We start from the raw sequence: 25270 nt of genomic DNA, 5'->3' as shown, positions 1-25270 counted from the left end.
TGGACCAGGACCCCACTGTGCTAGGCACCGTACAAACACAGAACAAAAAGACAGTCCCTGCTCCAAATAGCTTATAATCTATACCAGCCCTACGCCCTCTGGAGACTCTCCATACTGGGAGAATCCTCTTTGTGCTATTTGAGCATCCCAAAGGGAGTGACACCTGGCAGAAAATGTTCCCTCAGCCTCTGGTGATCAGTGCACAGTCTAACACAAGTACAAAAGCTGGTCTGGAGAAGTAACAATTTATTTTTAAAATGAACATTGTTCTGTGTATCACTGCGCCAGAAAATGTTGTCCCTCAATGAGTCCTTCCCTTTTGACTTCAGGGGCAGTACTGGGGGTACAAGGAAAGCCAGATTCCCTTGCTGAACCAAAGGCTGCAGACTCTGCCTTTGCTCTTAGCAAGGCCTCTATCCTGGCGTTGTTTTTGTCTTACACCGAACTCTCAGTGATTTTAGTAGGAGTTCTGCATGAGGAATGCTCTCTGGAGATGACCCCGAAAATACAGTTCTGAAGAATATCTTCGAGAGAAATGGAAAAGATGGTCTAGTGAATTGGGTGCTAGTCTGAGACTTGTGGGTTTATTTTCCTGCTCAGTCACAGATTTCTTGTGTGTGCCCTTGGGCATGTCACTTAGGGTCAGATGTTTCCAAAGGCATTTAGGCACCTAAAGATACAGATAAGCACTTAGTGAGATTTTTTTGAAAGCACCTAACCAAGTTAAGTATCTAACTCCTATTGATTTAAATACCTTTTGAGGATCTGGGCCTCTGTGCTTCAGTTCCCTCTGTGTAAAACAGGGATAATATTACTTTCCTACCTCAGAGGCGTTTTGTGAGGACAAATACATTAAAGATTGTGAGGTGCAATCTCACCATGGTAATGCAGGCAGAGCACGCCTTAGCTAGTGCATGGCAGAAATTGTGCTTAATTGTTTGAGGAAGAAAACGTAATACGTTTTGAATGAATATAAACGCAAGCATATCTTACCGTCCGTCACTAGTCATTCAGCCTTTCATTGACTTTTTACATTTGCTGCACTGTGTCTTTAATTTTGGTACCACCCTGAGCGAAAGTCATCCCTGAAGTGCTATTTTGAGGGTGTAAGTGGTGCCTAGACCTTGTGATGGCTCTCTGCACCGCATATGCATGTATGTATGTAGTTCTGCTGAATCCTAAGGCAATGATTTAATGAAAGGAAAATCTAAAAGAAAGTCTTTTTTCACAATATATAAGATAAATGAATGTTAAATCCTCAAGTGTGCATGAAGTGAGCTTGGTGTGTCTGAGAGGTGAAGCTGGATATTGTTGGGGGCTTAGTGACACCAACCATGACACATTCTTGCACGGGTGGCTCATCCCCAGCATACATCAGAGTAGCCATAATACTTTTCTAAGCTACACCAGCAGAAGCAGCTCCCTATGCTAACCCAGGATGGCAAGAGTACACTTCGGCTGTGCCTTGGCGTGCTCCCTGTGCTGGGGCAATGCTCAGATGTCTGTTTAAGGCAGCAGTAAGTCCACTTTGAGTGGCTGGAGGAGGGCAAAGGGGACTTACTGCAGAGCAGAATAGGGCCCTACCTGTATAGCTGAATTTAAAAGAGTTTGTTTTATCTTTCAGGAGACTATGTACATTGAAGAAAACCCCTATAAGAATGATATGATCTCTTTGATTGTCTCTCTGAAAGAAAAGGTTGGGGCTTTGGCTAAAGCTCTGCGCATATTTGAGGTAAATATTTTGCTTTTCTCTGTGTCTTTAAAATATCAGGACTTCCAGTGCTACCCCCCTGTTTTCAAATGATCCTGGGCTGGGGGGTGTTTCTTTTCTGGGGTCTAATTTTCCTTGATTACTTTCAGCTGAGAGATGACTTTTTTAAAAAAAGCCCCTCAAAACCAACTCTTCAGTCACTTGTGCAAGGGTTAAAAAAAAATCTGAATTTTTCCCATTCTCAAAAAACGATTTAGCGAACAAAATGTACCTGAGAAGTAGTTGCATTTGACTAGCTTGTGGAGTGTGCCTGTGGATGTGTCCCTATATTTCATACCTATGAATGTATAGAGATTATAATCAGGCCTGATTCTTCACTTCCTTGCACCCTGTGTAGTCACTGACACTTGTACAAAGTGAGTACATACTCTGTGTAAAATGCGATTGGATCAGAATGGCAGCGTTTTACATCCACTTTGCAGAGGTGCTTAGCACTACACAAGATGTGAGGCAGTTGAGAATCAGGCCCAGGATATGGGCTCCTGTGGGAAGAAAGGAGCTGCATTGCTGTTTAAAACGTCATCCATGCACACACATTTCCCCAAATGTCATGGATAATGTTTAAAAAAAGCTCATGAAATTCGTGACACCTTTGACAGCCTTAGTTGTGACACACAGGGCTGTGAACATAATTCCAAGCAAATCCACTGGTTTCTTAGGTTTTTAGAACTTTAATATTAATCAATTGTTTCTTTGCGCAATTATTTAGGCAGATTACTGTAATGAACTGCAGACTACATATTTTCTATTAGAAAATTGAATTGACTAGTAAATGAAAGGCATAGTACAAATGGAAACAAAATGTCCCAGGACATCTTCAATTCATTAAATGGAAGGGGAGTACATAACTATCAGAGCTAGTGTCAGCCTGTGAATTGCAGTATGGCCCTTTGACAGTATTTCCACTTTTTAGCGACATGCACGTCCTGAGGGGTTGTTTACACATACAGTTGTTTCTCATTAACTAACTCCATGTGTGGATATTTACACAGAGATACAGTGACTCTGCGCTGCTCCCAGGTGCCTGTCTCGGCACATTTGCCATGCTCCTATTGATCCCATCCATATTCCTGTCCTGTGGTAAGAATAGGAACAAGAGAATGATCGGCATGATCTTATATGAGCAAAGACTTATGAATCTGGAGGGGGATGAGGCTATACTCAGCACTCTCCCTGTGACACCACCCCCAGCCCCCCGCCCTCTTCCCACCACGGCCATGACCATGGAACACCAGAGAGGCAGAGTCTGGACAGAGGGAATTCGACAGATGGGGGGCATGATGACATTTACACTCAGCCTACCCAGCCCTCACTTTCAATAGGAGTTCAGCCAAAGGAGCAGGTTTTCCATTTTTTTTTTCACCCCTTCCACTGCATGAAGCAGAGGGGATGAAAATGGCTTTAGTGTTCAGGTTAGAAACAGCTTTGTTGGTCACATCTTTTTCACTCAATTGAGGGTGTACAGGGGACATTTTTTTTCTTACTGGGGGAGCCTGTCTGCAGGCACCATGTCTGGCTTGGTGGTATTCCTTGGGCCCTTCTCAAAGGAGACTGCACATGAAAGAAATCTATGGATTTCTGGTTGTCTATGGGCATGTTTAAGCCTCCTTAATCTGTTCAAAACCATGCCACATTTGTGCATGAAATAGGGGGTGGGGAAAGCCAACACAAAGGCTACAAAATATGGTTCAAATGAAATTGTTCCTTGGAACTGAGCCTGCATTCTATGAATCTGTTGCCTACTAAAGCTAAGTCTAGTCCCCCACAGAGTTCTTCATATTGTGGTTTGAGGACCAGTGTGATGCATTTGGAGCTGCTCCGTAATAATTTATGACTATTGTGTGTTGGCCTGGCTATTGGCATGTTTTCTGTGTGGCTATATTGGGTTAAATCAACAGGAGAGAGTGTATGGGGAGGGGAGACGGGGGGAAACAAACAGGAAAGGAAAAGAATAGCTCCTGATTACTCCCAAGAGTTTGTGGAGAGTGATAGCTTTGGCATTGACCCTTCTCTATTAGCTGTGGTAATTTTTGACTCCTCTTCAGCCAGCCTACAAAACTAGTTTGGACCAGAACAGCCTGTCACAGGCTGGCTAGCCCCTTTGAGAGGGAGCAGGGTTCAGTGCATCTCTGATTACTGCTGCTCAGCTGGGCTTAAGGGAAGGCACCTGGGGGCTGTAATACTTTGGTCTAATTTTGGTTGTTGAGGTTAGTGTGTGGGTGCTGGTGGCCTGTGATATACATAAGGTCAGACTAGATGATCTTGTGGTCCATTCTGGTCTTAAACTTTGATCCACATGGGCCTTATAAAGGGAAAGACACCAGCAAGGAAAGGGCTGCCTTCAGGCATAACATTAAAGAGATTGATAAGGGAGAAAAAGAAGAGTGAACCCGGCAAGAGGTAGCCAGAGTCCTGGGCTAGAGAAACTTGTCTCCAGGCGAGTTCTGAGAAGGCAGCATCTGGGGACAGGTGGCAGGATGTATAATATTAAAAACACAGTTCTTAATATTAATCCTAGAAAGTCATAGAATTGTAGGGCTAGAAGCGCCTGGAGAGATCATCTAGTCCCTTTCCTCTGCACTGAGACAGACAGGACGAAATAAACCTAGACCATTCCAGACAGGTGTTTTGTCTAACCTGTTCTTAACCTCCAATGGTGGAGATTGCACAACCTCCCTTGGTAACCTGTTGCAGTGCTTATCTATCCTTCTGCAGTTTTTCCTAATAGCTAACCTAAGTCTTCCTTGCTACAGATAAAGCTAATTATTTCTTTGCCTGCTTTCAATGGACATGGAGAACTGATCACCATCCTCTTTACAACAGCCCTTAAAATGTTGGAAGATTATCAGATCCCCACTCAAGACAAATAAAACTGGGCACGTTGAAACCTTTCTTCATAGGTCAGGTTTTCTCAACCTTTTATCATTTCTGTTGCTTTCCTCTGGATTCTTTCCAATTCGTTCACATTTTGTAAACTGTGGTGCCCCGAGCTGGAGACAGTAGTCCAGCTGAGGCCTCACCAGTGTTGTGTGGAGCAGAAGAACTACCTCCTGTGTTCTACACATGACATACCTGTTAATATACACCTGAACATTAACCTATTTTGCAACTGCTTCACATTGTTGGCTCATATTCAATGTGTGATCCATTATAACCCCCAGATCCTTTTCTGCAGTACAACTAGCTAAGCAGTTATTTCCCATTTTGTAGTTTGTGCTTTTGAATTTTTTTCCCCTCCTAAGTGCAGTAATTTACACTTGTCTTTAGTGAATGTCATCTTGTTGATTTCAGACCAATTCTCCCGTTTATCCAGGTTACTTTGGAGTCTAATTCTGTCCTCCTGAAGTGCTTGCAACCCCTCCCAGTTGATGTCATCCACAAATTGTATGAGTATACTCCCTAATGAAAATATTGACTAGTACTGGACCCAGGACAGATCCCTGCAGGACCCAACTAGATATGTCCTCCCAGTTTGACAGCAAACCATTAATAACTATTCTTTGATTATGGTTTTTCAACCAGTTGGGCACCCACTTTACCGTAATTTCATCCAACCACATGTCCCTGGTTTAGAGAAGAAGCTTGTCTCCAGGGAGAAGGAGCACTCAGCATCTGGGGAAAGGTGGCAGGGAACATAATATGCTGAGACAAGACATTTGTCCTCCAGAAGAAGAACCTGGCGAGAGATCACCTGGCCACAAAGGTGGTGGGGGAAGTGGGATATTTAATCATTGAGCAGTATGGTTTAAAACCATTCAATGAAGAAGAGCCCAGGAATAGGTGAACTGGAAGAACTGTAAGGAGAGAGAGAGAGAGCGCGCTATTGTTGCTTGACATAAATAGGGTAAATCTCTCTGTTTTGGGGGGGAATGATAATGTAACCTTTTATTAATAAACAAGGCTGGCATGGGCACAAACACAGGTAAGCCTGTTGTAATTCTTATATGGAGTCTGTAGTTCCATGGCCACCACTTGCCTCTACTTCCCTTTCATTAGGGCCTTTAAGAATTCACAAAGTTGCTAGTCACCTTCTCAGCCCCAAATTCTTTAATTCTCTCTCCACCAAGCTGGCAACAAAGCTTGTCAAAACAGAACAAAGTCCCAAAACAATCCTCAATTCCAGAGCCATGCAATCGCCTCTCTTAGGCTTCCATAGCTTACTGGCAGGCCTCCTACCTCTGGTAGTCTCAGATACTCTCAGTCACACTCTTCCCTTGCCCCTTCCTGCTGCCTTTTATATTTTAATGACCTGATTTCTCTCAGGTGGCATTCATCTTTTAATCAGGGCTGGCTTGGCCCCAGGTTTTCTAGCCCACAGGGCAAGCCACCCTGTTACAGAGTCCCTAATGGGGAGGAGAGGAGGAAGGGACACTGCAGAGCCATGCTTTGCCAGAAGGATGAATGGTAGGGTAGGCCTGTCCTATTACAGCCACGAGCATAGGATACCAAAAGGTCTTTGGCATGTTTAAAAAGGAACATTGTGTCAAGAAAGGGGAAAGTTGTTTGTGGGAACCAGACTGCAACCCAGGCACCTGCTGGAGGTGTCAGCGGAATTAGGCCTGCTTAGGTTACTGGCAGGGGGCAGTAAGCCATTGTGTAACACAAGCATTAGTGTAGATGTTTGTTTTAAAATCAGTTTTCTCAAAAAGCTTTGTTCCTACAGTTAAACAAATGACATTTTGGTTTTAAGAAGGTGGCTTAGTCACTATATACCCCGCTGGTCACGGAATCCTGAAGGGAAGAGTTGCAGAGGCCAATCCTATTCGAACCTGCTTGGTAAGCATGGTTGATACACAGGGAACTGAAGCCCATGGCCCGGTCTAGGAATGGGAATATTGCAGAATTCCACCCTAGGGGAGGTAAGGGCATGAGGCCGGACACCTGAGGGGGTGCACTCAGAGCAACCCAAAAGGGGATAGAGGTGCAGCTAGCCCTGCAACGGTGACACCAAATTTAAGGGAATCTCAATGTCCTTCTGGGGTCCACTGTATTTATTGTATGCAAAGAGCCCTCAAGGTCATGTCTGTGACTGAGGGATGTCCATATGCACTGTTGTGTAATTTTGTGCTTTGAAACTGAGCTCTTGTTTTAGTACAATTCCCACTTGTATCCAGAAGTGGTATCTTTTGATATCCTGTGTTCATGCACTGCACCCCTCCCATTAATAGGAATTGATATTTTATCTGTTAGAATGTTACCACCAGATTTGAATAATTTCTATGTAACTGCTTCTATGCATCTGACTGCTTTAAATTCAAACCAGGTTTGGGTAGATCTGTTTTTTGTCTTATGTTTATTCCTGATTTATATTCTTTCAATCAGTTTTCAGAGCCAGGTCTGTGACTCTGAGAAGTGCAATCAGCCAACGTGGATAACCATTCTGGTCCCCAACAAAGGATGGGGTGCATGAGCAGGGTGACCATGTATCCCTTTAAACTGGGAATCTCTTGGTTTTCAGCAACAGGCATAGAGCCATGTTTTTAGAAGTGCTGAGCATGCTCAGCTGGGACCAGATTTTCCAAGAGAGTTCGCTCCCATTTAGGCAGCAAAATAAATGGCCACATTTTCAGAAGACCTCAGGACATGGAGTGCAAATTGAGATGCTGAGCTCTCTTGAATATCTAGCCCTAGTGTTTTGTCCATGCTTTATAAGTTGTGGGACAAAACGTCCAGGCCAGATGGAACACTAGAATGGTGCCCTGAAGGAGTCATCAACCAGCTGAGCTGATGAACCAGGCAGCAGGCTGGCTGAGTGCATTTGTTCCTCAAGCATCACTCAGTACCCAGTCCTGCCACCATTTGCTACCCAGCTCTACTTCCACCCCCAGAAGGTGGTTTGAGCATTGGCCTGCTAAACCCAGGGTTGTGAGTTCAATCCTTGAGGGGGCCATTTGGGATCTGGGGCAAAAATTGGGGATTGGTCCTGCTTTGAGCAGGGGGTTGGACTAGATGACCTCCTGAGGTCCCTTCCAACCCTGGGATTCTATGAAGGTTTTCCAGTGAGCCCCCCAACCCATCCTCCCCTGCAGGGTGAGCCAAATCCTCATGGAGTCAGAGGCTCATTCTTAAATTGAACTGTGAATCCAGCTCCACCATTATAAGCAAGTGGTTACAAACCTAACCTGAGCCAGATTCGATGTATCCACTATCCCTGCCCCAGAGGCGAGTACCAGACTATATGGCAATCCATTTGGGAGATGAAAGGAAGCCTCTTTCCCTGTCCTTATTTACTACAGTCCAAATCTAGTCCCCATTAAAGTAAAAGGGAGTATTTCCCTTAACTTCAGTAAGCAGTGGATTGGTGATGACATTATGCCTGTGAGAACTGTTATTCGCCAAAATGTTTGTGGAAAGAGAAGTGCTGCAAATGTGTATCTGTGCACAAATATGCATGCAAATCTTAAGGAACTGATATGGCTCCCATTAGTGTAACATCAGAGCACCTCACAATCTTTAATGTCCTCACAACTCTGCTGTAAGTTAGGGAAGTACTAGTCTCTTTATTTTCCAGAAGGGGAAAAGAATTGAGGCACAGAAAGACTGACTAAGTGACTTGCCCAAGATCACATAAGAAATCTCTGGAACTGAACAGAGTCCAGATTTCCTGTGTCCTAGGCTAGCCTCCTAACCATTGGACCATTCCTCTTCTGTGACACCCATGTGTCTGTTCTCAAGTACTCATGTCTCTCTCTCTCTCTCTCTCTCTCTCTCTCTCGGAAGTTGGGATCTGAAAGCTCTTTGTGGGTTTGGGAGTAAACCAGTCAGGTAGCAGAAGCAGTACCTTGTGACTAAGGTGACCAATCACATACCATCAATAGCTGCTGGTTCTGCCAGCCTTAGTCATGGTGAAAAGTATTCATCCTGTCTTACTGATCTTAATGGGACTATGTAGAAAGCAAGGTACTGCCCCTTGTAAGTAAGGGTGGCAGAATCTGCTTTTATGCTGTAAAGAAACATGTAGGAAGTCACTAGTGGCTTTGACCACAAGAATGATTTTACAGTGTGGTAGACTGTGGTATAAATATATATATATATATATATATCCCTGTGCAGAAAATCATGGATGAATTAAATCAGGGGTGAAAGTAAGTTAGAGGACTTACCGGTACACCGGAGTCCTGAGCAGGGTGCGTGGCCTCAACCGGAAGAGGCAGGGCCTTAAATCCCCGGGCCCTTTAAATCTTGATTTAAAGGGCCTGGGGCTCCAGCTGCGGTAGTGGTGGCTGGGAGCCCAGGGCCCTTTAAATCACCCCCGACCTACCAGCTGCAGAGGCGGCTGGGAGCCCCGGGGCTCGGGGGCGATTTAAAGGGCCCAGGGCTCCAGCTGCCGCTACCGCAGCAGAGCCCCAGGCCCTTTAAATTACTGAGGAGCCCTGGGGGCTCCCGGCTGCCACCACTACCCCCAGGCTCTGGGCTCTGGCAGAGCTTTAAAGGGCCTGGGGCTCCGCTGTGGTAGCAACTGTCGGAGCCCCGAGCCCTTTAAATCCCCACCTGAGCCCTGCTGCCAAAGCCCTGGGGTAGCGGTGGCCGGGCTCCACCGGGCATTTAAAGGGCCCCGGGGCTCCAGCCACCGCTACTGCCCCAGCCCTTTAAATGCCCGCCAGAGCCCCACTGCTGCTACCCCAGGCTTTGGCAGCAGGGCTCAGGTAGGGATTTAAAGGGCCCCGGGAGGGTAGCGGGGCCTGGAGCTCCAGGGCCGTTTAAATCCCAGCCTGAGCCCTGCTGCCTGAGCCCTGGGGTAGCGGTGGTGGGGCTCTGGTGGGGATTTAAAGGGCCCCGGAGCTCCAGCCGCTGCTACTGCCCCGGGGCCCTTTTAATCCCACGCCAGAGCCCTGCCGCCGCTACCCTAGGGCTTTAAATTGTCCTCTCGGAAAGCCGGTCCTGGTACAGTGCACCAGCTCTTACTAGTATGCCGTACCGGGGCCTACCAGCTTACTTTCACCTCTGAATTAAATACTGGCCATGTGAAATAAGGAAAATCCTGCCCAGAGCCAGATGGATTAAAATGTTTACTAGTAAAAAAAAAAAATAGGGTGGAATAATATTGTAATGCTGACAGACCTGGTCATCGTCGGGTTTGAACCTGGGGTCACTGGAACTTAGTGCATGAGCCTCTACTGCATAAGCTAAAAGCCATATGACTGTTAGCTAAGGCTGTAGAGCAGACTCATTAATCTCTCTCTCTCTCTCTCTCTCTCTCAGTGGTCTTGACACAACACCACCCCCAAGAGGTGTGTGGGTTACAGTATGATGCAAACTGTTACCTCACGTTCAAATAGAAATCACCCTGCTTTTGTTGAGTAATGTTCTTTTCACATAGCAGAATTTCACCCTCAGGATCAGGTTCTGATCGCTTTGCTTGCACAGTGCAGCACATTTGATTTACATGGCTGTTCTCATGCAGTAGGTTGTTGCATCATGTGAGTAAAGATACTGGAACCTGGCCCAGAGGTAAATGGTAACACTGAGTCAGACCCTTTGCCTTCTGAGCCAACAAAGATGACTCTGGTAATTTTTTTTCTGTTTAGGGAGTTAACTGTGTGGTCAACAAACAATGACCACTTTGAAGTTTATCTCTTTGACCATCGTGAATGTACTGGGCTTTTGCTGAATTTTGGATTGTTTCCAAAACAAGAGGAAAAGCATACAGGTTACGCAGGCATGGGCACATTTTGCAAAGCAATCTGTCCCTAGAATTTAACTCAGTACGTTAGTGGGATAAATGGGACCTCTCCCACTTCAGCGCACATACAACTCCCAGTATACCTATTTCCACTACAACAAGCACCAGCTATCAACCCTTCCTTTGCTGCTCTGATCTAGACACTGCAGAGGGGTCATTTCGTAGCATTTAACTTCAAGACAGAAAGCACTGTGACATACTGAGTTAATGCTAACGAGAGCTGTGCAAATTATTGTGTTTATCCCCCCCAAAAAACAAAAATAAAAGGCATTTCTCGGTGGTACAAAAGATGAAAAAAATTATTAGTTTCAGGTCAGATGAAATGTTTCATTTCAATGTTGAGCATTTTGAATGCTTTTTCATTTTATTAAAAGCAAAGGACAATTAGAAATACCATTCACAAAACCACAAGAGGAGGTAGGCTCAGTTGTGACCTTGCCCTTGGTCCTGCGCAAGGGGCAGTGGCTAGCTCCTTTCTCTCAGGAGCAGACAAGGGAAACAGACTGTGACTCAAAGTAACTATCTGGTTCCTGGTTCTGCCGTGCTCCAGGAGAGGAGAAATCTGTACTAGCCTTGCACCAAAGGCAGATTACTTCCCAGGGCATGTTGGCTCAGTTTAACTGGCTGCCACACGAAAATGGGCAGGGCGATTGGGAGAAGGGGCAGAGCCCTGTGTGCTTTGTACAAAGCTGCATGATTCATGGCTGTTTAATTTGTATTTAATACATTCAGCAAACTCTGATCTCATGGGCTTTGGCACTTAGACACTGCTGTGATGAGTGCCTGAGGACAGAGGGTCTCAGAATGGTTGTCACAACTCCCCAGAAGTGTCAGGAGGTTGTGACCACTCTGCCCTTTCCCCACTGCTGAATGGAAGGGTTCCTGACTAGATATCAGCTAGACAAGAGGGGTGTCATGGAGGGGTGAGGGTGGGGTCCCAGTAGGGGAAAGGGGGTTGCAGTATGGAGACAATTGATAATCCCTGCCTTAAACAAACAGAGCCTAAACGAACTCTCCCTGACCAAAATGAAAGTCTCTGCATTGACTTTGAGGAAGCTATTCAAAGGCACAAATGGCAATTAGGCTCCTAACTCTCATTGACTCTCAATGGGAATCAACTGCTTAACTGTCATGTGTGCTTTTTGAAAACCTTCCCTTTTAATAGGACTTGAATGTAGCCCACAGCTAGTCAGGGTTAAAAACTGCAGCACGTCATTTTACATGCTCTTTCTTACCAGCTTTATATAAATGTTCCCTCTGGGAGTATTTACTCAGTGTCTGAGTGAAAATTCAGTAGTTATGCAACCACCTTGTAGGAACGTCATGATGGGTCTGAGGTCGTTTAGTGACAAGGGCCATGGAAACAAGCTACAGATGGATGTTGATAGCTGTTCTTGGTTTTTAAGAATCGAGTACAGGGGCGTGTGGTAGCTCACAGAGGGAAGACACAAATGCGCTGTTGGAAACAGTAGCCTAGAACTAACGCTCCCCCTTAAGGCTTCCTAATAGAGTTGTGAAAAACATGTGTGAAAATGGAACCTCTCCAATGAAGGATGGGCCAACGTCTACCACCAGTGACACCTGCGGTATTGCCAACTCCAGTCATTCAAAAAGCATGAGACTGATTCCCCCTCCCCCAAAAAAATCCTGACTTTGTCTTAAAAATCATGAGACTTTTAAAAATCATGTTTTCAGGCTTTTTTCTGCAACCATGAAGGCTAGATGCTTACTCCCCCCCCCCCCGCACCCCCCCGTAAGGAAGGTAAAATTTTAAGCTCCAGGAGTGAGGCCTTTAAGCAAAACAATAACTGTGGTGAGACTCAGGCTAAAATCATGGGAACTGGCAACCCCACTGAAGACTGGAGGGTTACATAGCGCAAAGTGAGAGCTATCATTGACCCTAATGGTGAAATCTGTTATAACTGGTTACTACATGATAATGCTGAACTTATAAATGGCAAGTGTTGTGCCTTTAAATAAATGCAAGGCAGACAGCTATACGCTTACAAGCATCTCTGCAACGGAGCAACTCTGACAGGGGACTGACTCATGTGCTGAAGCCCCTTTCAGTTGGCCAAATAATCATAAAGGAGCCATAAATCCCACGTCTGGAAGACCCCCATGCAGCAGGTTTTCCACAGCAGGCTGAAGGCAGGAGGAGGGCCTGCTGAGGTAGGAGGGGGACTGGCCAGGGTGTGCCCACCCCTGGGGGATTCTGCACAGCCGCAATCGGAGAGAGGAGCAATTGCAGCAAGGGCACAAGTTAGTCTGAACCATGTGCTGAATTGGCCCCTGTTGTTCCTGAATAGGGGAGATGCAAGATGTCCCCTCTCTGTCCCTGTGGTACCAAGATGTCCCCTCTCTGTCCCTGGCACAAGGGTGAATCTGAGCCAGGGGCATTAGGCGTTAAGGTGTGAACTACAGTATTGTCAACCCCGAACGTTCAAAAATCATGACTTGGGCCCCAAAATCATGAGATTGGCTTAAAAATAATGAGGGTGGTTTTTGTTTGTTTTTTTAAAGAAATAATACACCCGAGGAGGAGTATTTTTTATTTGCCTTCTGGTTTCTGAGCTTTTAGAGGATACTCATGTCAAGTTTACAAGCTTTTGTCTGCAACCAGGAGGGCTAAAAACAACTTTTTTAAAAAACCACTAACCCCCAAATTCTCCTTTTGGCTCCAGGAGCTGGAGCTTTAAGTAAAACATCAAATATCATGAGACTAACAATAAAATTGCAAGAACTGGCAACACAGACTACGTCCTACTGAGTTCTGACTCATATAAAATATAATTACAATACCATCAGGAGACACCAGGTGGGGAAGTTGTACCAAAATGAAGTTGGGTGCTGAATAGAAACTCAAGTAACAGAGCTGCTGTAAATATTTTGAAGTGAAAGTGTTTATTACCAACACAAAACATCATTCTGCAAAACTACCAATTGGGAGGGGTCAATTTCTGTGACTGAACTTCTGTTTCTAAAACAACAGTGATTGTAACTTACATTTATATGGCTCCAAAAGAATCCCAAAGCACTCTTTACAAAATGGCAAACATATATATCTATATAATACACACATGATTTTCTTTGCCCATTGCTGAGACACGGGCACCTCTTGAGTGAAAGTCAAAAATTGTTTGTGAGTACATAACACTACATCCTCGAGTCTGTTGTTTTGCATTATATAAGATTTTAGGACAGGAAGTGAAGAATGCCCTTCTCAGAGCTGAAGGAAGCATGTCTCTTTCACCAACAGAAGTTGGTCCAGTCAACGATATTACCTCACCCAACTCTTCTTACTCAAACCTGGGGCCAACATGGCTACAACAACTATGCAAGCAACTGTCTTATAAGAACAGTTTTTCTGTATTGTGTTCCTCTGAGCAAACTACTGATTGTAAGAGAAATGGACATAAGAAATACAGATCAGTTTTGTTTACAATGTACTCAGTAACAGATGTTTTTGTAGTTAAGAGCACTGGTTTTAATAGAAATGAAAATAAAATGTGAACAGCTAATTGTGTGTGTATATATTGCTAAGGATAGGCAAAGTTACATAATTCATGATGGGATATATACAGTTCAAAAGCTACACCTTCAATCATTGTTTTTTTCAGATGATAGTTTGAAATAAAGGTATTGCTTTCTGACATCAGATTGTAATTCAGGGTGAATTTTGACCCTGAGTAATTTAAGCACCATGGGCCTTTAATGCATCAGAATTTCAGATCACTTGGACCGCATTCTGCCCCAGAGTCTCTGCTATGTCCAGTGTCTGCTGAGCATGAAGCAGACTGGTGGAGAGTGGGCTACCAGACAGCTGGCTGCCCCTCTGTGTTTCTGAGGTTGGTTCATGGCTGGCCCTGTACAGATTAGGGCATTGTAGAGCCTGATTTAAACTCTGCCAGGCAAGCATAATTACTGTCCCCCCCCCTTCCCATCTGTTCCTGACATACAGTCTTTACAGAGGTGATGGGAGTGGAGAAGGAGCTGCCTGTGCCAGATTTATACAAGCTAAGGACTGAAGAATTATCAGATGGCCAAATGTGACCAATTTCTGGCCTCTACTCCTGGATCAGTGTAGAAGTGCAGAGAAGGGGGAGAGAACCTGGTCTCACTTATGTTGATGCAAATTCAGAATAGCTTCTCTGATTTCAGTGGAGTTATTCCAGAATTACATTGGTGTAAAGGAGGTGGAAATTTGATTTGGTGAGTATACGTCCTCTTTTAGTCTGACCAAAAGAAACCCGCATGAGCCTCTTCTGCCTCCCTGGTGAACTAGAAACAATCTGCTGTACAACACGATAGCAGATCAATAGGGATTTCCTCTGTATTTGTGCATTAGTGGTACAGCTGGATGAGTAGAACTTGAGAGGACAGGCTACTACAATAAGCAAAATAGCTCCTTTTGCTTTTTACATCAGGCCAGAATGCACTGGCACCAGTGTGGGTGGATAAAACAGGGAGAAGGTATAAAACAGCCCTCCCACCCTAGTCCTGCATCTTGGCACTGGGTCCCTTTGGGTTTCAAGACCCTGCACCCCAGGCTCAAGACTTTTCAAGGGGAGTGAGGCCAGTGTAGCAGGGCTGACCTGTCACTAGAGTGGCACGCGTGCTGGCTGCCTGCTCCATTGTTTGTTCTCCCAGGGCTCCTGGACAAAGCATTGCTATGTGGCCCCTGTTGTATTCATTTAGATGGAACATATGGGCCAAAGGTGTTAACGCAACACAGTCACTGTCTAACATTAAACAATTTTAACAAGGTTCAGGGTTTGGTATGCAGCGACGTCAGCCTGCTTAGCACCATGGCAAAGCCACCATTAAACATCCTTTTTAACCTTTTATTAACAATATAGAAAAGAAGGGAAAAGAGTTAAAGCGTTTGAAATGTAAAGCATTAAGTAAGGCTTGTTCCCTTTCCTTTTTTAGAAGGAACACCCCGCCCCGCCCACCCCTCGGTTTGACAGTCTCTTAAATGGTATCAAAGCTGGTAATGACTGTCCTTTTAGGGGGAAAGAGAAGTTAGTTGACGTGAGCTGAAGCTGCTGCTGTTTTTAAAGTCTGATCCCGTTTCATCTCAAGTGTCGTTTGGGATTCAGCTGGAGTTGGTACGGGTGGTGATGTCATCTGGGTCTCCCTCTCTGGCCCGGTTTGCTCAGGACATCTCTCAGGACCAGGATGATGAAGATCCTGAGTCCCAGAAACAGTGGGAGAGGCAGCCATGATCATGAAGCTTACTCGTTGCATTCATCTGTTCTGTTCTTTTCCCTCAAAGTCTCTTTCTATAAGGACCCACAAAGGGAATGGAGGGTGGAATAGCCCATCCCTTCATTTTTTTTGTACACCAATCAGGCCTAATATCTGACACACCAGTTTTGGTTCATTAATTTCCAGTTCCACATCTTCTATTTTTACCAAGCATGATTTTAACATAGTCCTTGAGTTATAGCAGGAGGCCTTTTTATTGGACTAATTCAGTTTTTCGTCTCCCTTTTGCACCTATTTTCATCAACATTTATTACTATAGGTTGTTGTGACATTTTATGAACTTTTACATACTTTTTACAGTTGAGCCTACAACGAGGGTAAATTTGTAGTCCCAATTATTACAATACTCCTCTGTCCCTCCCTCCTGCCAATCAGTACAGGCTGTGGGCTTCATTCTCCACTCCCTTGTTCTTTTTTTTGTTATTTATTATGGTAGTATCTAGGACCACCCCCCCCAGACATGGACCTATTGAGCTAGGTGCTGTACAATCTCAGAACAATAAATCTTTGTGCAATCGTTTGCTCCTGTGCACAGTGAACGTAAAATGTTACTCTCAGTGTGAATAGAGCATTCTGGTTTGGTGGCATTTTACTGCCATTTTGCACAGTTGTCTGGGCAATGGAGAATAAGGCCTAAGGGTCCAGATTCTGCCCCTGGTGTAAACCCTCATTTGCTGCATTGACCTCATTGGCATTATTGTGGATTTACCATGGCCCAGCTGACAGCAGAGTATAGCCCACTGTCTCTGGTCTCTGTCAAAAAATATATCTAGTGGCAAGTAATTTTAACTTCTAAGTCTTGAGCACTGTAATGATCTCTTACCATCTAGCTAAAAAGCAAATACAAAGTAAGGTCTGTGTGCTACACAGAATTTTATGGCTCTAAAACAAATTGTCCCTGGGGCTTAGCACAGTTAAACGCATTCTCTGCATTCAGACAGCACAACTGGGGAGTATCTTTCATGAGCAGCCGTTGGTGAATGTGCTTTTGAACTTTTCAACTTACTGTACTGGTATTTAGCAAAACAACTTAAGGTAATCAGTGGCTTTCAACCCTCCAGACACAGAAGAGTGCCCTGCATGCTTCTTCCTACCAGATTCTGAACTGCCTTTTGTAGCAAGGTATTTCTGTGTTGTTGATGGCCAGCTGCCTCGCTGCACTATGCAGCACAAAGGGGAGCAAAGGAGAGCAAAACCAAGGAGCAGACAGGCCCAAACCTGAATTTTCTCTGTCTTCATGGGTCTCAGCTTCCTTTTGGGAAGCAGAATTTCATTATGGGCCTCACCCTATAGCAACAATGGCTGCAGTGGGAATATGCCTGAATAAGGAATGCAGGCCTAGATCCTACTTTTCGAGCTGGTTGACATTTTTTGTTCAAGGGTTTTCTCAAGTAAACATGGGGTTTTTTTTGTTGTTTTGGTTTTTTGGTAAATCAAAATTTCCTTGGGAGAAACTCTGCTTTTGACTACGTTTTTCTGGTTTTTCTCAAGAAACCAAACCCTGCACATTCTGGGTTTTTGATGAAAACCAGAAGAATTTTGGAGAAAAATGTGATCCACAACAAAAACTGTCTTCAAACTTTTTTCCATGGGAGAGAAAACATTTTCTGACCAGCTCTACCTAAGATTCAGCCCCCTCTAAGAGAGAGACAACAGTCCTGCTCACTGGACAGAGATACTGAAACACTGTGAAGTGTTTCAAAAACACTTTGGAATGTGTATCTTGGATGTTATTAATCAGATATTGTATCTATTTAGCTTGTTAGGTCAGTGGTTCCTGATGTGCAGTTTTTTGTTGGTGTTCCCCTAGTGTCGGATTGGCAAATAGGGGCCCTTTCCTCTGCTGTTTCCTATGACAGTTGCTGTCTCTTCGCCTTTGTTTCGCTCTTGTCCTAGTCGGTTTCCATTTTCTCTTTTCCTTCTCATCTGTTTTTTCTTCTGTGATTTTTTTTTTAATTTATGTATTTTTAGTGGGAGTGGCTTCCTATTCTTTTATTCTTTCCTGTTCTCTCTTGACTTTTGTTACCCCTTCCAGTTTCCCCATTCACCTGAATGCTACATGCTGCCCTGGGTGGCTTGCAGTGGCATTTTGGAGCCATGCCACATGTGCTTCCAGGGCTGAGCTGAGTGTTGCTGGAGCAGAGATACTTGAGCTTGTGGCAGATGGCACTTGAGCTGCTCCCCTGGCTGGCTGCAATGCAGGAGCAAAGAGAGTAGGTAGGCAGGTTTAAACGAATTGTCCATTGCTTATCCCTGCAGTCACAGCAATAAACTGGCAGTAGGGTATGAGGCAAGGAAACTGCATGCACAGAGCGAGGGCATATAATGGCTTTTCATTTTCAGCCCCTTGAGATTTGGATCACAAGATGCCCCGCTTCTGGCTTTTCCAACCCTCATTTCATTGTAATTGCAAATAACTTCAATGTATTTGTTTATTCTCACTTCTTTATTCTTCATGGAAAGAATTCTTGAATCCTGTGTTGATTCTGAGTAAATGCTCTTCTCCGCATAGGCATATTCAGAGCCTCCGTGCAGCTTTTGTTCCTGGTGTACCGGGAGTGAAATTCACCTCTGTAGAAAGCCTATGCATCACTTAAATCCAACTTAAGCCCTATTTTGAGGGACTTAGTTGTGCGCAGGCCCTGCATTGACTCTGCACGGGTGGGTGGGGGGGATTTCAGTGTATAGAGGTGAAATTCACCCCTATACAACTGCTCCATCTGCTGGAGATTATTGTGGTGTAGAGGGCCTTGTGTGGACCATTCACCAACAGGTGAATTTCAGCATGCTGTGATTCCACCTATAGCATATAGTATCAACATTCAACCTATTATCCTTTTCTCATAGGAAAAAAGTATAAACCTGATCCACATTGAGTCCAGACCTTCCCGAGTCAACAAAGATGAATATGAATTCTTCATAAACCTGGATAGCAGGAATATTCCTCTTCTCACGGATATCATCGCAACTTTGAGAAATGAAATTGGAGCAACAGTTCATGAGCTTTCACGTAAAAAGAAGAAAGATGCTGGTAAGAAAATATTGACTGTGATAATATTGACGATAAAATTGTGTGTTATCTGCCTAAACCACTCGGCCTTTTTGAACTACTTTTATTCCCTTCAGTAAAGCAGTTTTCTGGTTGACCTCTGTACCTGTGTTTCCCTTTCCATCCTTTATCTGTCTTGTCTATTTGGAGTGTAAGCTCTTTGGGACAAGCTCTTGATTATACTAGGTGTTGTACATACCCATACACTCTATGTGCATATGCAGTACCTAGTATGCTCAACCTTGATTCTGGCTGAGGTCTCTTGGATCTTTTGGAATATGAATACATAATCACCTAGCGGTTTTCAATATTCTGTTTGCTGGCACTCACTGATACTTAGTTAGCAGGGCTGTAGTAACTGGTTAATGTAACTACGGTAGTTATATGTAGTCAGGTGAATGGTTATTAAGGGGCCAGCCTTGCAAACACTTATCCTCAGTGGGGCTACTTACTGATTAAAGCATTTTTATAGTCCTGTCTCCCATTCCAAAAAGTTGTAGGCATGTTCATTTTCTGCAAATGAACAGTGCCCCTGCTGTTCCAAAAGGCTGTATTTTCATACACAGCTTTCAGCAATCTACCAAATTCATCTAGTGTTGCCTTTTGCTCACACACGCAAACAATATGAAGGAACCGCACGGCACAGGTGCATTCCAAATGACTGCGTTGGCTAAAGATGCACAAACATGCCAAGCCTAGCTACATGCACACTGCCACTGTGACTGATTTCCGGGGGCTCCTAGAACACAGCGAACGCCACTGGAGGGCTCACAAACTATTTAAAGGGGTATTACTCTATTCCTATAAACATGACCTACATTCAAACTTGTTTTTTTTAATGGTGGCCCGTGCTTGACATGCACAATGTCTTTAGTCTTGTCAACCTCCAGCAAGTTACGTAAAACCCAGATTCAGCAAGTTACTTAAGCATATACCTAACTTTCAGCATGTGAGTAATTCTACTGGAATCTATGGGACTATTCATGTGTTTAAAATGAATTATGTGCTTAAGTGCTTTGCTGGAGCAATGCCAGAATGCTCAGCACCTAACTGAATCAAGCCCTTAATGTGCATTTTTGGTAATGAATGCTATCTAGAGAAAGATTCTCTTTCACCTTCCTAAGGAGGGCTGGCTCCTCTAAGTCACTAAGGCGGGCTTTAGAACAGTGGCCTAGAGACATTTGCAACTGCCTGCCCTTTATGCTCCCTGGATGAAGAACTCGCATCACTTTTCAAAGCTGCCTTGTCTTGATCACCCTTACAGGGAAGCAGTCAGGTGAAGACAGGCAGTGCAGTGAAATAAGATAATGCAGATTGTTTGAATCCACAATACAAAGTGAGCGGAGCCCTTCTTAGTCACCCTTCATAGTAAGGATCCACATAGAAGTGGTTTATAAAGAGTTAATTATCGTAAGAGGTGTTATGATTATCAGCATCTTACAGATATGAGTAGTTTGATGAGTTATAGATGGGTTATAAACCCATCAGCAGAAAGTATGACAGATGGTTATAAGCTACCAGTTGACCCACTGGACTCTCTAACAATTGACTTACCAGTTCTTAAAACATCTGCTGGTCATTTATGAACTCTTTGTTAAATGGACCCTTCATGCAAAGTGTGACCATATTCTCAATTGTGTTTAATGCATAAAAGTTGCTGATAAAGGACCAAGTAACAAAATAACGAATGAAGTGTTGATTGTCCTGGCTAACTCCAACACCCCCCATCACCACCCCCAAAACACCCTTAAATCTTGGTTAATAACAACGAACCAAATCCTGCAGCCCTTACTAAGGACTAAGGCCAATGAGGCACAGTCCAGCACTATGCTTGGTGTGAAGCAATGTAACCCATGGGCAAGTAGAGGGAGAAATTCTGCTTCAAGGAAGTAGATTTCTTCTCTGATTTCCCTGGCAGGGATCTATTACTGTGCCCCTTCAGAGAGTGGAAATCATTCCAACATCTCTTCCACACTGGTCCTTCTCTACAGGCTGATCAGCCTCCAATCTCTCTCCATCTCCTGCTGGAGCACTGTGCACCCCTTGGTGGATGGAGGGAGCAGGCTGTATCCTCCTTCAAGCTCAGGGGCAGCAGCTTTATCTGACCCTTATGCAGGTTGGCTGATGGGTGGGAAGAGGAGAGGAAGCCTTCTTCTGCATCTCCTCCCCCACAGTGCACCCATGTAAGAGTCAGGCACAGTCTTCCCCCTCATAGGCATAATCTTGCCGCCATAATCTCACTCAAATCTTTTGTGTCCAATCGCCCCCCTCCCCCCACCCATGAAATCAGGGAGAGTTTTTTCTACCCATTTCAGTGGGCGCAAGCTCAACCCATCCTCACGCAGGCAAAACTCCCAGCAATGTTGATGGTAGTTTTGCCTTTTTAGGGAAGTAGGGCATGATCCTGGGAGGTGCTGAGTATCGTCCGTTCTTATTAAAATCAGTGAGAGTTGAGAGTGCTCAGCACCTCACAGGATTGGGGCCTGGATAAAGATGTGGCCCAGAAGATTCATATAAAGAAACCACAACACCCACTTTTATTAATACCTAAATACCTCTTCAGATACCAGACGTGATTTTAATAGGATTTAAGCTAGGATTGTCTTCAAATGCTTTTGGTCTGGCTCTTCCTCTTCCTTCCTTGGAACAACATAAAAGGGCATTAATATCTGCCCGAGATGAATCCTGGTAATCCTTTTACCATTTCCTTTGTGCCTGACCCATGACATTACATTTGGGGGAAAGAAGCCTCCAGCAAATACTCTCTGGGGTCAGTTCTCTCCATTCAAGTGACAAGAGACAAAGGGTTATGCCTGGACAGGGAGCTATAAGCACTACTGTTGGGATTCCCTCCAAGTCCTCTTTCCACTCGGCTTCCCAAGAACTCAGTTCGACTCCCGCCTTTGTCACTCGGGTATCTTTACTGGGCACACAGCAGTGCCATGCTGAGCTGATCAGTCTCAAATGCAGGGGGGATGGATGCAGGGTACGTCACAGCTCCAAAGTTACACAGAAACCTCCTCCCTTTGTATACATTACACATCTCATTGCATTTATTATATGTTGCAGCACACATTTTTGGATCGATCTGGTTACTTTGCAGGAACCAATCCCTTATCTAGTTCATAGTAAACAGTCCTCTGTGTATTTCCCCTCTTAGTTGTCTGGGACATTCTGTCTTCTTAGCCTACTGACCTATTTACTTACTTTATTTAGCACAAACATTCTGTTTTCAACCTAATGATTCATTTCCTTCCCTAATTTTCTCTTCCAAAAAGAAAAAAGAGGCCTCCCTCCAGGAGTTAATTACTCCAGCCAGACCTCAGCTACACCTGCTATCACAGATATTCTCTCTTTGTCACACGTCATTTTTCTGAATTTATATTTTCAGAAGAAAGCTACAGACCCTGGCAAGTTTTTGCTGAGCAGCAGTGATTAAAGGTTTTGTAGGCACTGATTCAAGCAGAGGGTAGAGCTCAAAACGTTAACAACAACAAAAAGACCACAGGAGAAATCATGGCTCCCTTGAAGTCAGTGGCAAAAATCCTATTGATTTTATCAAGGCTAGGATTTCACTTCATGTTTCCAAGTTCATCAAAAGGTCTTCTTGAGCCAGATTAATCTCTATTGACTTCAGAGCAGCAGAGATTAATTCGATCCCTTCTGATTGAAGGAATGACTGTTTTTGTTTGTTAGTGGAAACAATTTATCATCAGAGAGAGAAAAGATCAAATTAATCATTTTATTTTTATTTCTTCTGTTCTTGATTCCCTTTTCACTTTCAATACTTGCCATTAGTGGAAGGGCCCACCATGAGCTTAAATCTCAGAAGGGTTGTGTCCTAAAAGTCAGATTAAGGCAGAGGTGCTGGAACAATTCGTATAGTGGGGTGCTGAGAGCCATTGAACTGAACTGTATCTGATGGAAACCACTTCAGGCCAGAGGGTGTAGTAGCACCCCTAGCTCCAGCACCTGTGGACTAAGGCTGATTAGAGAGCAAAGCATACGCGGGTTCAGAGTGAAATGAGAGACCACGCTGCAGACATAATGACTGAATTTGTCCCTTAAACAAATATATGACAGTGTTAATAAATAACAAGCATTGCCATGACAATGTCTACATTGACTTGCCCTTTAAAATCATCCCTGATAGATCTTAACATTGGAATCTTGACATCAGAATCTGCTGATGTTCTTTTTTGAAAAAATAAAACTAAACAAAATATCACCTTTCTTTCCCTCTTCCCGCCACCACACCCACACCCACCCACCCACACACACATGCAAGCCGACCTCCCCTATGTTGTATGCGGACACAGGCCTTTTTCATTGCCAAGTAAAGGCCAGGAAAATCTTCTCCTTGTGAGACATATCTGTGTCAAGAAAGAAGCAATTTACTTAATAGAGGGCAATAGCGCCAATTCCTTATCCACCATCTACATCTACAAATGTGATTGATTTTTCCTTGCTAAAGATTATGGGTTCAGTTCAGCTGTGCACTTCACATGAATTCAGTGCAGGGCCACAGGGGTAGCAAAGGTGATTTTGAAGTATTTCCCTATGTTGCTTCTTGGTGACCAGTGCGCCATCTAGGGTAGTGAAATCCTCTTTCCTCAACTGATCTAATTATGACAGTCTGGGCTTTTTTCAGCTTGCGCTTAAATAGTTTTTGTTCATTTTGCCTGACATTTGTTGAGTGCCTCTAGGACTTGGTCCAGTATAGCCCCTGAGCACACGAAGAGAAGGAAGAACCACAAGAATGATTTAAGGATTGGAAAACATGCTGTACAGCGAGTGCACGATCTATTTAGGCCAGGTCTACACTTAAAAATTAAATCAACCTAGCTATATCACTCAGGGCTGTGAAAAATTTCGTGCCCTGAGCACCATAATTAGGTCAACCTAACTCCCGGTATAGACATGGCTAGGTTGATGGAGGGATTCTTGTGTCAACATAGCTACTGCCTCTCAGTATTTATTATGTTGGAGTGAATTAAAAGCTCCTTTTGTCAATGTACGAAGCATCCACTGGCTGTAGTGTAGAGATACCCATAGTGTATTGAAGAAAAGGCTAAGAGGTGAATTGAGCATAGTTTGTAAGTACAGGAAGAAGACCTTGGATAGTAGAGGGGTCTTTAATCGAGCAGATGAAGGCATAACAAGATTGAATGGCTAGAAGTTGAAGCTAGGTGAATTCAAACTAGAAATAAGATCACATTTTGAACAGTGAGAATGTGTAGTGGATTGACAATCACTTGAAATCTTTACATCAAGACGAGATATCGTTCTAAAAAAGTAAGTTCTAGTTCAACCACAGGTTACTGGGATTGATACAGGAATCACTGGGTGAAATTCTATGGTCTGTGCTATGCCAGAGGTCAGACTAGATGGTCACAATGGTCCCTTCTGGCCTGAAAATGTACGAATCCGGTGCTTAACTTGAAGCAAGTCTTGAGTGCTTTACTGGTCTGGGGCTTTAGTGTACTGATGATTTTTCATTTGGGCTCAGTTATCATTTTTACTTTCTTTTTTCCCCAAGCTCTCTGAATTGTACGACAAAAGATATTATATTTTCCCCTGTTCAAGCAATGAATAAAAGATTTAGATCAATAATATAACTGTAGCTCAGCAAATGCTAGCAAAATGTCATTATTCTGAAGGTAACTTTAGCTCTTCACATGAGTGATGCGCTGAAGTGTTTCATCTGGCCAAATGCCTTTTGTGGAATTAGAGTTATTCGTTGCGAAAACACAGTGCATCTCTTCATGACTCTTTTGGGAAACAAGTTGAGTATTTGCAGACCCCTAGGAGCCCAGGAATAAAAGAATTAAATATTAGTCTATTTCGGGGTGTGTGTGTGAGGGGGAAACAGAGACAATTTATTGCATTTCTGAGACTGGCTGGAGGCTGAGGTTCTGTAAGAGCCTTGTTTGCTAAACCCTGGGGCAGGCCAAAGCATTTGGATCTGTTTAAAAAGGGCCAAACCTGTGCCTCGAACAGCTATAAATTTAATAGACCTGCCTTTGACCCTCCTCACAATGGTCAGAATGTAGGAGCTCTGCAGAAACTCCTAACGGCTTCCGTTTTGTTGCCCCACATATAAATAGCTTATTAGCATCCTATTACGCATTTGACCCCATGTTAATTTGGTCACCACTTGGGTGTCCAGTACATGCCCATAAATGCTGCTGTTTCCCTTACAGACAAATCAATATTTATTACTGATCAGCCCATGTTCTCTCTTGAAGTCTTCACAGAGGCTCCCTGTTGCAACAGCTTGCTCTGGCAATTCATTAACCACAGTGCAGACAGCCAGCATGTCTGGTTTGCTAGCCCCCACAAAAACATGTCAGCAAACAAAATATTTGACAAATTCATTGAGAGCCTAATTTGATTTGATATTTTTAAACTGTTGCTAGCATTGTTGGGGAAGGTCTTTCTGAACTGCATTGCCGGACAATATACCCCAGCAGCTCTCTCACATCTCTAACTGCTC

General features: G+C 44.0%; 1 protein-coding gene across 1 annotated transcript in view; it reads left to right on the top strand.

The window, feature by feature from the left end:
* Positions 1–480: 480 nt before the first annotated feature.
* The window catches only part of PAH (phenylalanine hydroxylase), a 47809-nt gene continuing 23019 nt past the window's right edge, over positions 481–25270 (top strand). Inside the window, exons 1-3 of the mRNA XM_077832770.1 lie at positions 481–552; positions 1625–1732; positions 18573–18756. Of these exons, the coding sequence (XP_077688896.1) occupies positions 481–552; positions 1625–1732; positions 18573–18756 (364 nt within the window). The remainder of the gene's footprint in view (positions 553–1624; positions 1733–18572; positions 18757–25270) is intronic.

This window comes from Eretmochelys imbricata, chromosome 1 (assembly GCF_965152235.1).
Source record: "Eretmochelys imbricata isolate rEreImb1 chromosome 1, rEreImb1.hap1, whole genome shotgun sequence".
Lineage (NCBI taxonomy): Eukaryota > Metazoa > Chordata > Testudines > Cheloniidae > Eretmochelys > Eretmochelys imbricata.
This window is presented reverse-complemented; position numbering and strand designations above follow the sequence as displayed.